General features: G+C 42.5%; 1 protein-coding gene across 1 annotated transcript in view; it reads left to right on the top strand.

The window, feature by feature from the left end:
• LOC133537936 (anosmin-1-like) overlaps positions 1 to 16,148 on the top strand; it is a 251,758-nt gene that overhangs the window by 186,974 nt on the left and 48,636 nt on the right. Inside the window, exon 7 of the mRNA XM_061879117.1 lies at positions 12,512 to 12,717. Coding sequence (XP_061735101.1) covers positions 12,512 to 12,717 — 206 coding nt within the window. The remainder of the gene's footprint in view (positions 1 to 12,511; positions 12,718 to 16,148) is intronic.

Here is a 16,148-nt window from a genome sequence, read left to right as displayed (position 1 = left end):
AGTGACAAAAGTATTGCAGTTTTGCAACGAATGTTCAGCCAAACGGTCACGAAGAGGTGCCTCGTGGCCGACGTCTTTGAGAGGACGAAAAAGTTTGCGACTGACAGTGCCAAAGCAAACGGAATTACAAAGTAGGTAATGGAGTTTATGGCTTTGGATGATCAACCGTTTAGCGTTGTGGAGGACATTGGCTTTCGGAGACTCATGGAGCACATTGAGCCCCGTTACACGATACCGAGCAGACGGTATTTCTCTGATGTGTGCTCTTTACATTGTGTGTGTGCTGTTTACATTATTAGCCTGTTGTGTTGGCTACCTGTATAAGTGAATGAGGTTAAAAGCACACACTTATTGAGATTTAGTGGGGCCTCTGTTTACATTATTAGCTTGTTGTGTAGGCTACGTTACAAGCACACAATTAATTGAGATTTACTTGAGCCTTCTGTTTACATTATTAGTCTATCTACTGTGGCTAAGCAGACTTTTGCCAAAGGACAATAATTCATTTGTTTTGGTTTATCCACTTTAATGCACTTTATTTTTTTTGGAATGCATTCACGGTGGCAGAGGGTTAGTGCGTCCTGCCTCACAATACGAAGGTCCTGCAGTCTTGGTTCAATCCAGGCTCGGGATCTTTCTGTGTGGAGTTTGCATGTTCTCCCCGTGAATGCGTGGGTTCCCTCCGGGTACTCCGGCTTCCTCCCACTTCCAAAGACATGCACCTGGGGATAGGTTGATTGGCAACATTAAATTGGCCCTAATGTGTGAATGTGAGTGTGAATGTTGTCTGTCTATCTGTGTTGGCCCTGCGATGAGGTGGCGACTTGTCCAGGGTGTACCCTGCCTTCCGCCCGATTGTAGCTGAGATAGGCGCCAGCGCCCCCCCCCGCGACCCCAAAAGGGAATAAGCGGTAGAAAATGGATGGATGGATGCATTCACGGTGGCAGAGGGGTTAGTGCGTCTGCCTCACAATACGAAAGTCCTGCAGTCTTGGGTTCAATCCCAGGCTCGGGATCTTTCTGTGTGGAGTTTGCATGTTCTCTCCCGTGAATGCGTGGGTTCCCTCCGGGTATTCCGGCTTCCTTCCACTTCCAAAGACATGCACCTGGGGGATAGTTTGATTGGCAACACTAAATTGGCCCTAGTGTGTGAATGTTGTCTGTCTATCTGTGTTGGCCCTGCGATGAGGTGGCGACTTGTCCAGGGTGTACCCCGCCTTCCGCCCGATTGTAGCTGAGATAGGCGCCAGCGCCCCCCGCGACCCCAAAAAGGGAATAAGCGGTAGAAAATGGATGGATGGATGGATGTTTTGTTTTAAGGCCTAATATAAATGAAAAACTTGTGCTTTTTTTGAAAAGCAAAGGCTACTGGAATATAAAAAAAGATGTCAATATTCAATAAAAAATTACTTTATTTAAAAAAACATGTCTAAAAATGTATTCTAGGCTATTTATGCGATATAAAAAAAAATTGTGAAAAGCTGCATTCATTATTCGGTATTCAGTATTCGGCCTTCGGCCAAGCGTTTAAATTTTATTCGGCTTCAGCTTCGGCCACAAATTTTCATTTCGGTGCATCCCTAGTATCTTATGTTGTGGCTAATACGTTTACACCAAAGGTTCCTTAACTTTGTTTGAAAATTTCCCAATGAGTCGAACAAAGAATCAAATTTGTAGCCCCGAGATAAGTTGAATCAAAGCAATTTGTGTTGCACAGATCCTTTCATTTCCGTACAACCAAAATATTCAATTATGTCTTTACGTGAGGGGTTTCCCCACCCCCTCCTCTTTACAGTCAAACCTAGATGTAATGTGTCTTAAATGAGTCAGGATATTACGGCTTTCAAATGAATGTAAGTGTTGTGCTTGCCTGCAGAGACGCTGACGTCAACCTTTCTGGGGCTGTAGATCTTTGCTGCAGATTGTATAGCTCCCTTGTTGAATGACGCTAAATAAGTTTGTTTGACATGTTGGCAGGGCTCTACACCATTTTAGATGTAGATATTTTCTGTAGATTAGTGTCCGCACTTTGTGGCCTCGCTACATGCTATGAATGTGAATGGCTTTCTCTTTACGTAACCTGTTTGGGAGATTCACTTAGCGATGTTTCCTTTCACACAGACCTGCAAAAACCTGCCTTGACTCAGATATGAACTTGAAGTGCCATCCCATTCCTAACCCATAGGGTTCGATATGATGTCGGTCCACCTTTTGCTGCTATTACAGCTTCAACCAAGCCCAAATCCTGGAAAAAACAACCCCACACCATAATTCCTCCTCCACCAAATTTCCCACTCTGCACAGTGCAGTCTTGTCTCTCGACTCGTCCATCAGATTGTCAGATGGAAAAGTGGGTTTCATCACTCCAGAGAAGGCGACGTGCTTTACACCACTGCATCCCATGCTTTGCATTGGACTTGGTGATGTATGGCTTAGATGCAGCTGCTCGGCCATGGAAACCCTTTCCATTAAGCTGTCTGCGTACTGTACGTGGGCTAATTGGAAGGTCACATGAAGTTTGGAGCTCTGTAGCAACTGACTGTGCAGAAAGTCGGCGACCTCTCTGTACTATGCGCTTCAGCCTCCGTTGACCCCTCTCTGTCAGTTTACATGGCCTACCACTTCCTGGCTGAGTTGCTGTTGTTCCCAAATGCTTCCATTTTCTTATGAATAAGCCGACAGTTGACTTAAGAATTTTAAAGGGGAACATTATCACTATTTCAGAAGGGTTAAAACCAATAAAAGTCAGTTCCCAGTGGCTTATTTTATTTTTCAAGGTTTTTTATTTTTATTTTACCCTTCATGGAATATCCCGAAAAAAGGCTTTAAAGTGCCTGATTTTCGCTATCTGTGAAGCCACCGTCCATTTTCCTGTGACGTCATCCAATGATATTCATGCTATCGAGGCGGATAGCACAGCAAGATATAGCGACATTAGCTCGGATTCAGACTTGGATTTCAGCGGCTTAAGCGATTCAACAGATTACGCATGTATTGAAACGGATGGTTGGAGTATGGAGGCAGATAGCGAAAACGAAATTGAAGAAGAAACTGAAGCTTTTGAGCGAATTGCTATTGACGCTATTCGGCCATGTCTGCCTTATCATCGCCGGTAAAATGTGCAGACCAAACAATCGGGATTTTCGCATCTTGTGACACTGGAGCAACTTATATCTGTCGATTGGTAAGTGTTTGTTTGGCATTAAATGTGGGTGGAGGGAAACGCTGGATGCAAATATAGCTACAAGTGTACATACAGCTAGCTTAAATAGCATGTTAGCATCAATTAGCTGGCAGTCATGCCGCGACCAAATATGTCTGATAAGCACATAAGTCAATAACATCAACAAAACTCACCTTTGTGATTTCGTTGACTTTATCGTTGGAAATGCATCTGCAGGATATCCGTACATCTCCGTGCCATGTCTGCCTTAGCATCGCCGGTAAAATGTGCATACCAAACGATCGGGACTTTCGCATCTTGTGACACTGGAGCAACTTAAATCCGGCGATTGGTAAGTGTTTGTTTGGAATTAAATGTGGGTGGAGGGAAAGGCTAGATGCAAATATACCTACAAATGTACATACAGCTAGCCTAAATAGCATGTTAGCATCGATTATCTGGCAGTCATGCCCCAACCAAATATGTCTGATTAGCTCATAAGTCAATAACATCAACAAAACTCACCTTTGTGATTTCGTTGACTTTATCGTTGGAAATGCATCTGCAGGATATCCGTACATCTCTGTGCCATGTCTGCCTTAGCATCGCCGGTAAAATGTGCAGACCAAACGATCGGGACTTTCGCATCTTGTGACACTGGAGCAATTTAAATCCGTCGATTGGTAAGTGTTTGTTTGGCATTAAATGTGGGTGGAGGGAAGGGCTGGATGCAAAAATAGCTACAAATGTACATACAGCTAGCCTAAATAGCATGTTAGCATCGATTAGCATGCCGTGCTAATCGATGCAAATTCTACGTAAATCAACTTGAATCCCTCCCTGTTAGTGTTGTGACACCCTCCGACAACACACCGACGAGGCATGATGTCTCCAAGGTACGGAAAACAGTCGAAAAAACGGAAAATAACAGAGCTGATTTGACTCGATGTTTATAATGTGTTCGCCAAAATTCACCCATTTACAGTTCGGAAATCGGTTAAAAAAATATATGGTCTTTTTTCTGCAACATCAAGGTATATATTGGCGCTTACATAGGTCTGGTGATAATGTTCCCCTTTAAGAGCGAGGAAATTTAACGGCTGGATTTGTTGCACAGGTGGCATCCTATGACAGTTCGACGCTGGAAATCACTGAGCTCCTGAAAGCTGTACATTCTTTCACAAATGTTCATAGGAACAGTCTCCAGGCCTAAGTGCTTGATTTTATACAACTGTGGCCAGGCCAAGTGATAAGGACACCTTATTTTGATCATTTGGGTGGGTGGCCAAAAACTTTTGGCAATAAAATGTATGTCTGTAATTTGCATTCCAGACCAGTTGTTGGTGATGTAACCTAGTTAAGAATGACAATAGACTTGCGACTGCTTGTTTTTAGGGACAAAACAGTCTTTTTGATACAGGGGTTACCTGTAGTTGGGTTGAAGTCGAGTCAAAGTATTTACTTCAGAATCACGTTTGAACCACGTGACTAGATTAACTACTTCTATCAGTAGCTGTAGTGACTCTAAAATATGGACGGTATTAAGTAATTCTGAAATATCACATTTAATGTAAATATTTGATATTTTGACACTGTTGAGTTCCCCGGGAAATTGTCAGAGACACTTAAACTTGCTTAACGGAAGTTCAAAATCAGAATCAGAATCAGAAATACATTAACAATCCCCGAGGGGGAAATTAAGATTGGGGAAAAAAGACTGAAGCCACAAGGAACAAAAAACCTCATAGCATAGCACACATAAACATGTGTAAGAGGGAAACATCAAAGGACATTAAAGAGCAGAGCTGGTGCAACCAGCCACAAAAATGATTAAATCAACATAAAAAACACAATATATACATTATATATCAATATAGATCAATACAGTCTGCAGGGATACAGTCCGGAAGCACACATGATTGTATTTCTTTTTGAAAACCCACCCCCCACCCCCCCCGTCCATGGGACAAATTTTTAAGCGTTGACCGGTCCGCAGTTACAAAAAGGTTGGGGACCACTGTCTTAAAGCAGTGGTCCCCAACCACAGGGCCGCGGCCCGATTGGTACTGGGCCGCAGAATAATTTTCTATTCATTTTTATTTAAAAAAAAAAAAAAGTTGTTTTTCTTTTTTTTTATTAAATCAACATAAAAAACACAATATACACTTACAATTAGTGCACCAACCACAAAAACCTCCCTTTTTCATGACAAAAACGTCCTTTTTTCATGACAAGGAAAAAAAAAAAAATAAAAAAAATAAAGGACTCCCCCTCCCCCGGGCCGCGGGACAAATTATTAAGCGTTGACCGGTCTGCAGCTACAAAAAGGTTGGGGACCACTGTCCTAAACTACATTAAATGACCTCAAATATACCTACAAATTAGGCATAATGATGCAATATGTATATACAGCTAGCCTAAATAGCATGTTAGCATTGATTAGCTTGCAGTCAGTCATGTACTAACCAAATATCCCTGATTAGCACTCCGCACAAGTCAAAGCTCACCTTGGTGCATTCACCCACAGTATAAAAGGTTTGGTGGACAAAATGAGCAAACATGTCAACAAACTGTTGCGTCACAGTCCACATTATCGTGAGTTCAAGAACCGACAAAATTACAAAACGATGTTCACCAAATAATCTCATCAGTGAAGCATACACACAAACATGTTCAACGGTGGGCTTTCTAACAATTAGGAAGGTTTGTGTCATGTTTGAGCTCAAACTAAAAAAAATACTAAAACAGAAAAATTATTCCTCACCCCACCATCTTTTTCTATTTTCAATCCTTTTTATAAAAATGTTCTATCGCCTAAACAGTACCTGAACTATTACTACTATCTAAATGTCTTCTCCTAACTCAGGCTCTTGACTAAACTCTGTTCCATGGACACAAAAAAACTCCATGTGTGTAGTCAAGTGTGTGCGTGTGCTGACCCTCACTGTCAATCCTTCATCACGCTTCTGCTCCCCAGAGTGTTTGCGGATGTCTGTCTGACAGAGCGCGGCACCAGGTGGGAGAAAGGATCCCGCATCAGGGATTGAAAGTGATCCCCCAATCAGGCCAATCAGTGCCAGAACATTGATAGATTGATGGGGGCTGTCATGGATTTGATGAGTTCCTGGACATTCGGGTCACAAGCATCGTTATTTACATAGCGTGGTTGTATCATCTGATTGCAATTTTGCCCCGCTACACTTGGTTAGGGCAATTTGTAAAGAGGGGAAGGCTTATTTGTCTTGCCCCGCCCAACGTCAGCTGGTATGCAGAAGCCCATGTGTCCGCCCATGTGTGTTTTTGGACGGCGTTAAATATGTTGCAGGTGGGAGAGGAACAGAATCAGGCCTGTGATGTAGTGTTGTGACGATACCGGTACTAAAATTATTTTGGTGCTTTTCGGTACTTTTCTAATTAAAGGGGAACACAAAGAAATTGCATTATTAGCTTTATCTTAAAACAAAATCTTAGAGTACATTATCAATCAATCAATCAATGTTTACTTATATAGCCCTAAATCACTAGTGTCTCAAAGGGCTGCACAAACCACCACGACATCCTCGGTAGGCCCACATAAGGGCAAGGAAAACTCACACCCAGTGGGACATCGGTGACAATAATGACCCAGTGGGACGTCGGTGACAATGATGACTATGAGAACCTTGGAGAGGAGGAAAGCAATGGATGTCGAGCGGGTCTAACATGATACTGTGAAAGTTCAATCCACAATGGATCCAACACAGTCGCGAGAGTCCAGTCCAAAGCGGATCCAACACAGCAGCGAGAGTCCCGTTCACAGCGGAGCCAGCAGGAAACCATCCCAAGCGGAGGCGGACCAGCAGCGCAGAGATGTCCCCAGCCGATACACAGGCAAGCAGTACATGGCCACCGGATCGGACCGGACCCCCTCCACAAGGGAGAGTGGGACATAGAAGAAAAAGAAAAGAAACGGCAGATCAACTGGTCTAAAAAGGGAGTCTATTTAAAGGCTAGAGTATACAAATGAGTTTTAAGGTGAGACTTAAATGCTTCTACTGAGGTGGCATCTCGAACTGTTACCGGGAGGGCATTCCAGAGTACTGGAGCCCGAACGGAAAACGCTCTATAACCCGCAGACTTTTTTTGGGCTTTGGGAATCACTAACAAGCCGGAGTCATTTGAACGCAGATTTCTTGCCGGGACATATGGTACAATACAATCGGCAAGATAGGATGGAGCTAGACCGTGTAGTATTTTATACGTTAAACATGCTTCTTATTGCAGTTAAGTCCTTAAATAAAATAGTGAACATTCTAGACAACTTGTCGTTTAGTAGTAAATAAACAAACAAACGCTCCTAATTAGTCAATCAATCAATCAATCAAAGTTGACTTATATAGCCCTAAATCACGAGTGTCTCAAAGGGCTGCACAAGCCACAAGGACATAGTCTGCTAATGTATGCAGTAAGATATTGTGTCATTTATCATTGTATTATTTTGTCAACATTATGAAGGACAAACTGGAAAAATTGATTATTAAATGCTTACTGAAACCCACTACTACCGACCACGCAGTCTGAGAATTTATAAATCAATGATGAAATATTAACATTGCAACACATTTAGTTTACTAAATTGCAATTTTCAATTCCCCGCGGAGTTTCTTGTTGAAAACGTCGCGGAATGATGACGTGTGCGTTTGACGTCACCGGTTGTAGCAGGCATTTTTTTCCCAGCCCGATCCAAGCTATAAGTAGTCTGCTTTAATCGCATAATTACACAGTATTCCGGACATCTGTGTTGCTGAATCTTTTGCGATTTGTTCAATTAATAATGGAGAAGTCAAAGTAGAAAGATGGAGGTGGGAAGCGGTGTATTGCGGCTACCTTTAGCAACACAAACACAGCCGGTGTTTCCTTGTTTAAAATTCCCAAAGGTGAAGCTTTACTATAGAACAGAGCGGTCAAGCGAACATGGATCCCGACCACATGTCAACCGGCAGGTTTCGGTGACAAAATTGTAATAATAAGTCGGCTCTTACCGTAGACATGAGCGGAGCTTGCGTCCTCCTGCAGCTGCGTGGCTTCCCTCAGAGACACTGGCGGTCAAAAAACCATTGGCCACACCCCTCCGACTTTCAGGTACCATATAATCTCACTAAAACAATAGTAACACAATAAGCAGATAAGGGATTTTCCAGAATTATCCTAGTAAATGTGTCTAATAACATCTGAATCGCTCTCATTGCCCTCGCCTTTTTTTTTTCTAGTCCTTCACTCTCACTATCCTAATCCACAAATCTTTCATCCTCGCTCAATGGGGAGATTGTCGCTTTCTCGGTTTGAATCGCTCTAGCTGCTGGTGTCCATGATTGTAAACAATGTGAGGATGTGAGGAGCTCTACAACCCGTGACGTCACGCGCACATCGTCTGCTACTTCCGGTACAGGCAAGGCTTTTTTATTAGCGACCAAAAGTTGCAAACTTTATCGTGGATGTTCTCTACTAAATCCTTTCAGCAAAAATATGGCAATATCGCGAAATGATCAAGTATGACACATAGAATGGACCTGCTATCCCTGTTTAAATAAAAAAAATCTCACTTCAGTAGGCCTTTAATCTACTTGTTCATTTACTGTTAATATCTGGTTACTTTCTCTTTTAGCATGTTCTATCTACACTTCTGTTAAAATTTAATAATCACTTATTCTTCTGTTGTTTGAGACGTTACAGTAGTTTTGGATGATACCACAAATTTGGGTGTCAATCAATCAATCAATGTTTATTCATATAGCCCTAAATCACAAGTGTCTCAAAGGGGCAAGGAAAAATTCACAACCCAGTGGGACGTCAATGTGAGAAACCTTGGAGAGGACCGAAGATGTGGGTCACCCCCCCCTCCCTCTAGGGGAGACCGGATAAAATGGACGTCGAGTGGGTCTAGCATAATATAATAATATTGATACTTAGCATCAATCTGATATCAAGTAGGGGGCGGCACAACTCGGTTGGTAGAGTATCCCTGCCAGCAACTTGAGGGTTCCGGGTTCGATTCCCACTTCTGCCATCCTAGTCACTGTCGTTGTGTCCTTGGGCAAGACACTTTAACCCACCTGCTCCCAGTGCCACCCACACTGGTTTAAATGTAACTTAGATATTGGGTTTCACTATGTAAAGTGCTTTGAGTCACTAGAGAAAAAGCGCTATATAAATATAATTCACTTCACTTCACAAGTAGTTACAGGATCATACATTGGCCATATTCAAAGTCCTCATGTGTCCAGGGACATATGTCCTGAGTTTATAAACATAATATACATTTAAAATAATGAAAGATGTTGTGATGCCAAAAAATATCGACGTGATCATAGTAGTATCGACTTGATACGGGCCTGTACACGATATCATTACAGTCGATGTTAGGTGAATTAGAAGTAGCTAAAACACTGCCGACGGCGGATGGACGTTCGCCGCTAGCTGGCTCGCCCTGTCTTAAAGCAGTGGTCCCCAACCACCGGGCCGCGGCCCTATTGGTACTGGGCCGCAAAATAATTTTTTATTAAAAAAAATAATAATATATATATATATTTTTTTTTTTAAATGAACATAAAAAACACAATATACACTTACAATTTGTGCACCAACCACAAAAACCTCCCTTTTTCATGAAAAAACCGTCCCTTTTTCATGACAAAGAAAAAAAAAAAAAAAAAGGACACCCCCCCGGGCCTCGGGACAAATTATTAAGCGTTGACCGGTCCGCGGATACAAAAGGTTGGCGACCACTGTCTTAAAGCACCTCTTCCGGTGGGCGTTTCAGTGTTATGCAAACCCCGTTTCCATATGAGTTGGGAAATAGTGTTAGATGTAAATATAAACAGAATACAATGATTTGCAAATCATTTTCAACCCATATTCAGTTGAATATGCTACAAAGACAACATATTTGATGTTCAAACTGATAAACATTTTTTTTTTGCAAATAATCATTAACTTTAGTATTTGATGCCAGCAACACGTGACAAAGAAGTTGGGAAAGGCGGCAATAAATACTGAGAAAGTTGAGAAATACTCATCAAACACTTATTTGGAACATCCCAGAGGTGTGCAGACTAGTTGGGAACAGGTGACTAACATGATTGGGTATAAAAGCAGCTTCCATGAAATGCTAAGTAATTCACAAACTAGAATGGGGTGAGGGTCACCAATTTGTAAGCAAATTGTCGAACAGTTTGAGAACAACATTTCTCAACGAGCTATTGCAAGGATTTTAGGGATTTTACCATCTACGGTCCGTAAAATCATCAAAAGGTTCAGAGAATCTGGAGAAATCACTGCACGTAAGCGACGATATTACGGAGCTTTGACCCTTCAGGCGGTACTGCATTTAAAACCGACATTAGTGTGTAAAGGATATCACCACATGGGCTCAGGAACACTTCATAAAACCACTGTCAGTAACTACAGTTGGTCGCTACATCTGTAAGTGCAAGTTAAAACTCTACTATGCAAAGCCAAACCCATTTATCAACAACACCAAGGAACGCCGCCGGCTTGGCTGGGCCCGAGCTCATCTAAGATGGACTGATGCAAAAGTGGAAAAGTGTGCTGTGGTCTGACGAGTCCACATTTCAAGTTATATTTGGGAATCGCGGACGTGGTGTTCTCCGGAACAAAGAGGAAAATAACCATCCGGATTCTTATAGGCGCAAAGTTCAAAAGCCAGCATCTGTGATGGTATGGGGGTGTATTAGTGCCCAAGGCATGGGTAACTTACACACCATTAATGCTGAATGGTCCATACAGGTTTTGGAGCAACATATGTTGTCATTCAAGCAACGTTATCATGGACGCCCCTGCTTATTTCAGCAAGATAATGCCAAGCCACGTGTTACAACAGCGTGGTTTTGTAGTAAAAGAGTGCGGGTACTTTCTTGGCCCGCCTGCAGTCCAGACCTGTCTGCCATGGAAAATGTGTGGCGCATTATGAAGCGTAAAATACAACAGTGGAGACCCCGGACTGTTGAACGACTGAAGCTCTACATAAAACAAGAATGAGAATAAATAAATTGTCTTCAACAATTAGTTTCCTCAGTTCCCAAACGTTTATTGAGTGTTGTTAAAAGAAAAGGTGATGTAACACAGTGGTGAACATGCCCTTTCCCAACTACTTTGGCACACGTTGCAGCCATGAAATTCTAAGTTAATTATTATTTGCAAAAAAATATATGGTTTATGAGTTTGAACATCAAATATCTTGTCTTTGTAGTGCATTCAATTGAATATGGGTTGAAAAGGATTTGCAAATCATTGTATTTTTTTGATATTTACATCTAACACAATTTCCCAACTCATACGGAAACGTGGTTTGTAAATTCACATTTGTCGTCAGTTTTAGGACAAAACGGGTCCGTTCTCCCTTTTCTGTCTACACACTGTGTCTGCTTGTAAGTACTCCGTGATTGTGTGCTGCCGAACATGCTCGTCTGCTGGCAAACCAGCAATGTCACGACGTGACTTCTACGCGGGCGCAGGGGTGCCGAACCAGTACGTTTCAGAGACTGTATTGTACCGAAAATTATTAAGGGGACGGCGTGGTGCAGTGGAAGAGTGGCGGTGCGCAACCCGAGGGTCCCTGGTTCAATCCCCACCTAGTACCAACCTCGTCAAGTCCGTTGTGTCCTGAGCAAGACACTTCACCCTTGCTCCTGATGGGTGCTGGTTGGCGCCTTGCATGGCAGCTCCCTCCATCAGTGTGTGAATGTGTGTGTGAATGGGTAAATGTGGAAGTAGTGTCAAAGCGCTTTGAGTACCTTGAAGGTAGAAAAGCGCTATACAAGTACAAACCATTAAAATTAGTATCGCGGTACTTTACTAATACCGGTATACCGTACAATCCTACTGTGATGTGATTTATTTTCTCATTACCCCTCTCCTCTTGTGCCTGGTTAGTGCTTTTAGAAGACTGACCTCGGAAGGCAGCAGCAGCAGAATGAAGTGCCAGCTTGTACTCCGGTCGCACATTTTTCAAAGTGCTGGAATGGTCCTGCCTAAGCGAAGCAGCGTGCGTTTGTTAACCCCTGACACCTTTTTTTTTCGGGCTCCCCGCTGGAAGGCTGTCATAGCTGTGACATGACACCTGTCATAACATCTCGCAGTGGAGGTGTCAGCGGACAACTAATTACTGTACATCGTGTCATACCGGTTCCCATTCTCCGCTCAAGTGCAGACCCTGAAGTGGTGAAAGGCGTTTTGGCCAGAAATCGGCTCCACCTTAAATCAGACCGAGAAACCCCTTTTCTTGTCTTAAATATTTGCAGATGTGTGAGATTTGTCACCAGTGACAGCGTTCTTTCTTTTTTTCTTCAGATCCGTCTGCCCCACCACGCCCGAGCAGTCTGCGTGTCACCAACGTGACGCAGGGGGATGAAGGGCTGGTGACAGCTCGTCTCAATTGGACCTTGCCAGAGGAGCCCGACATCCCCATTCATCACTACAAAGTGTTCTGGAGCTGGACCGTGCCCACCAAGTCAATGGTTTCATCCAAGAAGAGAAGGAGAAAGACCACCAACGGGGTAAATGCTCCCTCTTTCGTTCTGTCAGTTTTTTTTTTCCGCTTCCCGACATTATCTCAGCATCCACCCCTCGGGGGTTCTCCAGAGTCGCAAATATTCCGACTACATACAAAGGCCATCAATCACGAGCTGATTCAAATATTCTGTTTGTTGTTCCTCGGACTGATTGAAGAAGCCTTCAACCCAGTTATGCTTTGAAGGAAGACACATTAATTGTGTTGCCTACAGTATTTCCACAAAGATATTAGACATTATTTACTTCAAGTAAAGGGAGCAACAGGCAGGCTAAAATTGCCGGAGGCTTTATTTATGTCTATTGGCAACGATCCCTTTCGCAGCTCTGGGAAAAATGAAAAAAAAAAAAACATTATTGGTGTCAGTTCTTGCATCTGTGATCACATGTCATAATTTTATACGTACTTACAAATGAGTACAAATTATGAACAGATATTATTATTTCAAGAGGCGGTGATTGGCATGCGATTAGTGCTGGTTGATGGGTATGGATAGTCAAAGCAGACAATAAGAAGCTAGGAGGTTAGGTCAGGGGTCGGGAACCTTTTTTGGCTCTCTTAAAATGTATTTATCTATGAGCCATTTAATACTTTTTTAACACGGAACACCACTAAAAGCATGCATTTTTAAGTAAAACCAACATTTCTAGAGTATAATAGGTATCTTATTTTTTGTAATAACATTGTTGTTCTGAAACGAATTGTGGAGGGGGTGTGGCCTGCGGGCCTGCAGCGAAGCGGGGTGTTGCCAGGATCGGCCTCGAAATCAGCGACAGGTGCGTGGATGGGCCCACCTGGGCCTTGTTGTCTAATCACCTGTCACTTTGTTTATAAGCAGCAGCCAGGTGGAGAGACGGGGTTAGGGCTGGAGCCAGAGTGCGAGCCAGAACAAAAGAGAAAACGACAATTGCTGGAAAGCAATTAAAAATAAAATAATATTGTAACTGGGGGTCTAACGGTACGTGTATTTGTATTGAACCGTTTTGGTACGGGGTTTTGGTTCGGTTCGGAGGTGTACCGGAAGAGTTTCCGCAGGGACATATTAGGTAGCGCACCGCAGGCTAGCAGCGCTAGCAGGGCTAGGACAACATGCAAAAGCCAGAGCTGGAAGACCCTCCTGCTTCGTTAACATCTCCTCTTTGGGAACACTTAGGCTTCACGTTGCGATACAACAATGGAGGACGGAGGTCTGCCAACATTGTTCAGCAGCAGTAGGGTGTGCTTCTGCCAACACGTCAAACATGCACATGCTAACCCCTTTTGAAGCGGCACCACCACCAAGTCAATCTCGCTTTAAGGAAGAGAAAGAGGAGCGTGGTGCAAACACCGCAATCAATCAGCCTCTCCTCGGCCAGCCAGGCAGGGCTAAAGCAATAACGAGTGTTTTTATAGCAGCACATTTATGATCATCAATCCATCCATTTTTTACCGCTTATCCCGATTGTGGTCGCGGGGGGGTTGCTGTAGTGCATTAAAACTAGATTTTGACCCACCTCTATGGTGGAAGAACAATAAGCCCAAGGGGAAGAAAAAATAATCTGAGGCTGAGTTGACTTGAAACTGTTTTAATGTTGCACTTTTTATATGTAGAAGAAACATTTTATCATTTTATTTCATCTGAGCAACAACTGGAGGCAGTTTAATCTTGACTAACGTGGACCCCGACTTGAACAACTTGAAAAACCCTTTGGGGTGTTTGCATTCAGTGGTCAATCGTACGGAATATGAACTGTACTGTGCAATCTACTAATAAAAGTCTAAATCAATCAAAAAAAGCACTTTATATGTAGAAAGGTTTTGTTAAGAAACCATTCCGAGCCTCATCTTATTTCGTTTTTATTTTATATATGTTGACAACATTAACCCTGGCAATGGACCCTGTGTGCATATGTATGTTATGCCATTGTTTACAAATTTGGTAAATGAATAACCCAAAAATGTATATTTTGTTGTTTTCTTACTGTACCGAAAACGAACCGAACCGTGACCTCTAAACCGAGGTACGTACCGAACCGAAATTTTTGTGTACCGTTACACCCCTAACTGTAACCATGAAACAGACTTTCATGTCGGTGCTTGGTGATCTGAAGAACCCCCAGGAGGGCAAGCCCCACACGAACCAATAATAAATAAATTACTTCTTACCATTACCGCAACTTCTTGAACTTAAAAAAAGCATGACAATGTTTTATATTTTGAACGTTATTTTTAACACTTTGATTACAAGTGGAATTATTCATCAGCTCGGATTTATCCGAGAGCCAGATGCAGTCATCAAAAGAGCCACATCTGGCTCGCGAGCCATAGATTCCCTACCCCTGGGTTAGGTCATCTTCATTGATTAGCTGCAGGGATGCAGAACATTTTTTCAAGATGATAGCGATATAACTTCCTGCTTCTTCCAATATCTCATTTATATCGAATATGTATTTGATTTAGATGAGGTTACATTACATAACATTGCCGCAAGGCAAGTGGGAGGACAGGATTGCTCACCCTGTGCTGTATGTGGCCCCAGCTAATTAAATAGCCCCAGCTATTTATTGGTGTGACCTTTTTATTTCTCATATTAGCCTGATAATTATAGGTGCCTAATCCTTAATACCGTACTACATTTTTGGCACGGATCATTGTAAGGCTTCTGCTAAAAGTCTAGTCCCAGGGTTTCACGAGTATTGCACATAAAGCCTCCACTTAATATGTAAAAGGCCTCCATGACTCCTCGGAAAAAAAGTGCTTTTCCAAGAGTTTTCTGCTCAGCCCAGGCTCTGTTTACTCATTAGAAATTAAAAAGCAATTCATTTGCCTTTAGGATAATAGAAGTCAGCTTATCAGGTTTTGAAAAATGCCCCCTCTTAGACTGCTTTGCCTCCCCTGAAGTCTTCAGGTCTGGTCCTTAGCTTTTTATTTCTTCCAGGCATCCTATTAAAAAAAAATATTCTCCCAAACTGAAGACATCCTCTTCTAATGTTACAGTACATGTTCTCCACGGCCTTCCCTATCGCTTATAATTTACAACTTTGATACTGTACTGTATATGAAATCGGTCTTGAGACCAGTAAATGAGAACCGTAAATTCTTGGCAACATGCAGTATTACTTATTTTCTCTGACGTTTATACAGCCTGCGGAATGCAGTGTGGAGAATTCTGGCAAGCTAATGTTAGTTTGCAACAACCGAGTCACCAACCTGTTAACGAGTGAAATACAAGCACAATGACTGCTTGTATTCTATATTGCCAAAAGTATTTGGCCACCTGCCTTTACTTGATTGATTGATTGATTGATTGAAACTTTTATTCGTAGACTGCACAGTACAGTACATCCATCCATCCATCCATTTTCTAACGCTTATTCCCTTTTGGGGTCGCTGGCGCCTATCATATTCCGTACAATTGACCACTAAATGGTAACACCC

This window comes from Nerophis ophidion, linkage group LG19 (genome assembly GCF_033978795.1).
Source record: "Nerophis ophidion isolate RoL-2023_Sa linkage group LG19, RoL_Noph_v1.0, whole genome shotgun sequence".
Lineage (NCBI taxonomy): Eukaryota > Metazoa > Chordata > Actinopteri > Syngnathiformes > Syngnathidae > Nerophis > Nerophis ophidion.
Note: the sequence above shows the minus strand (reverse complement) of the source record. Positions and strands in the feature narration are given on the sequence as shown.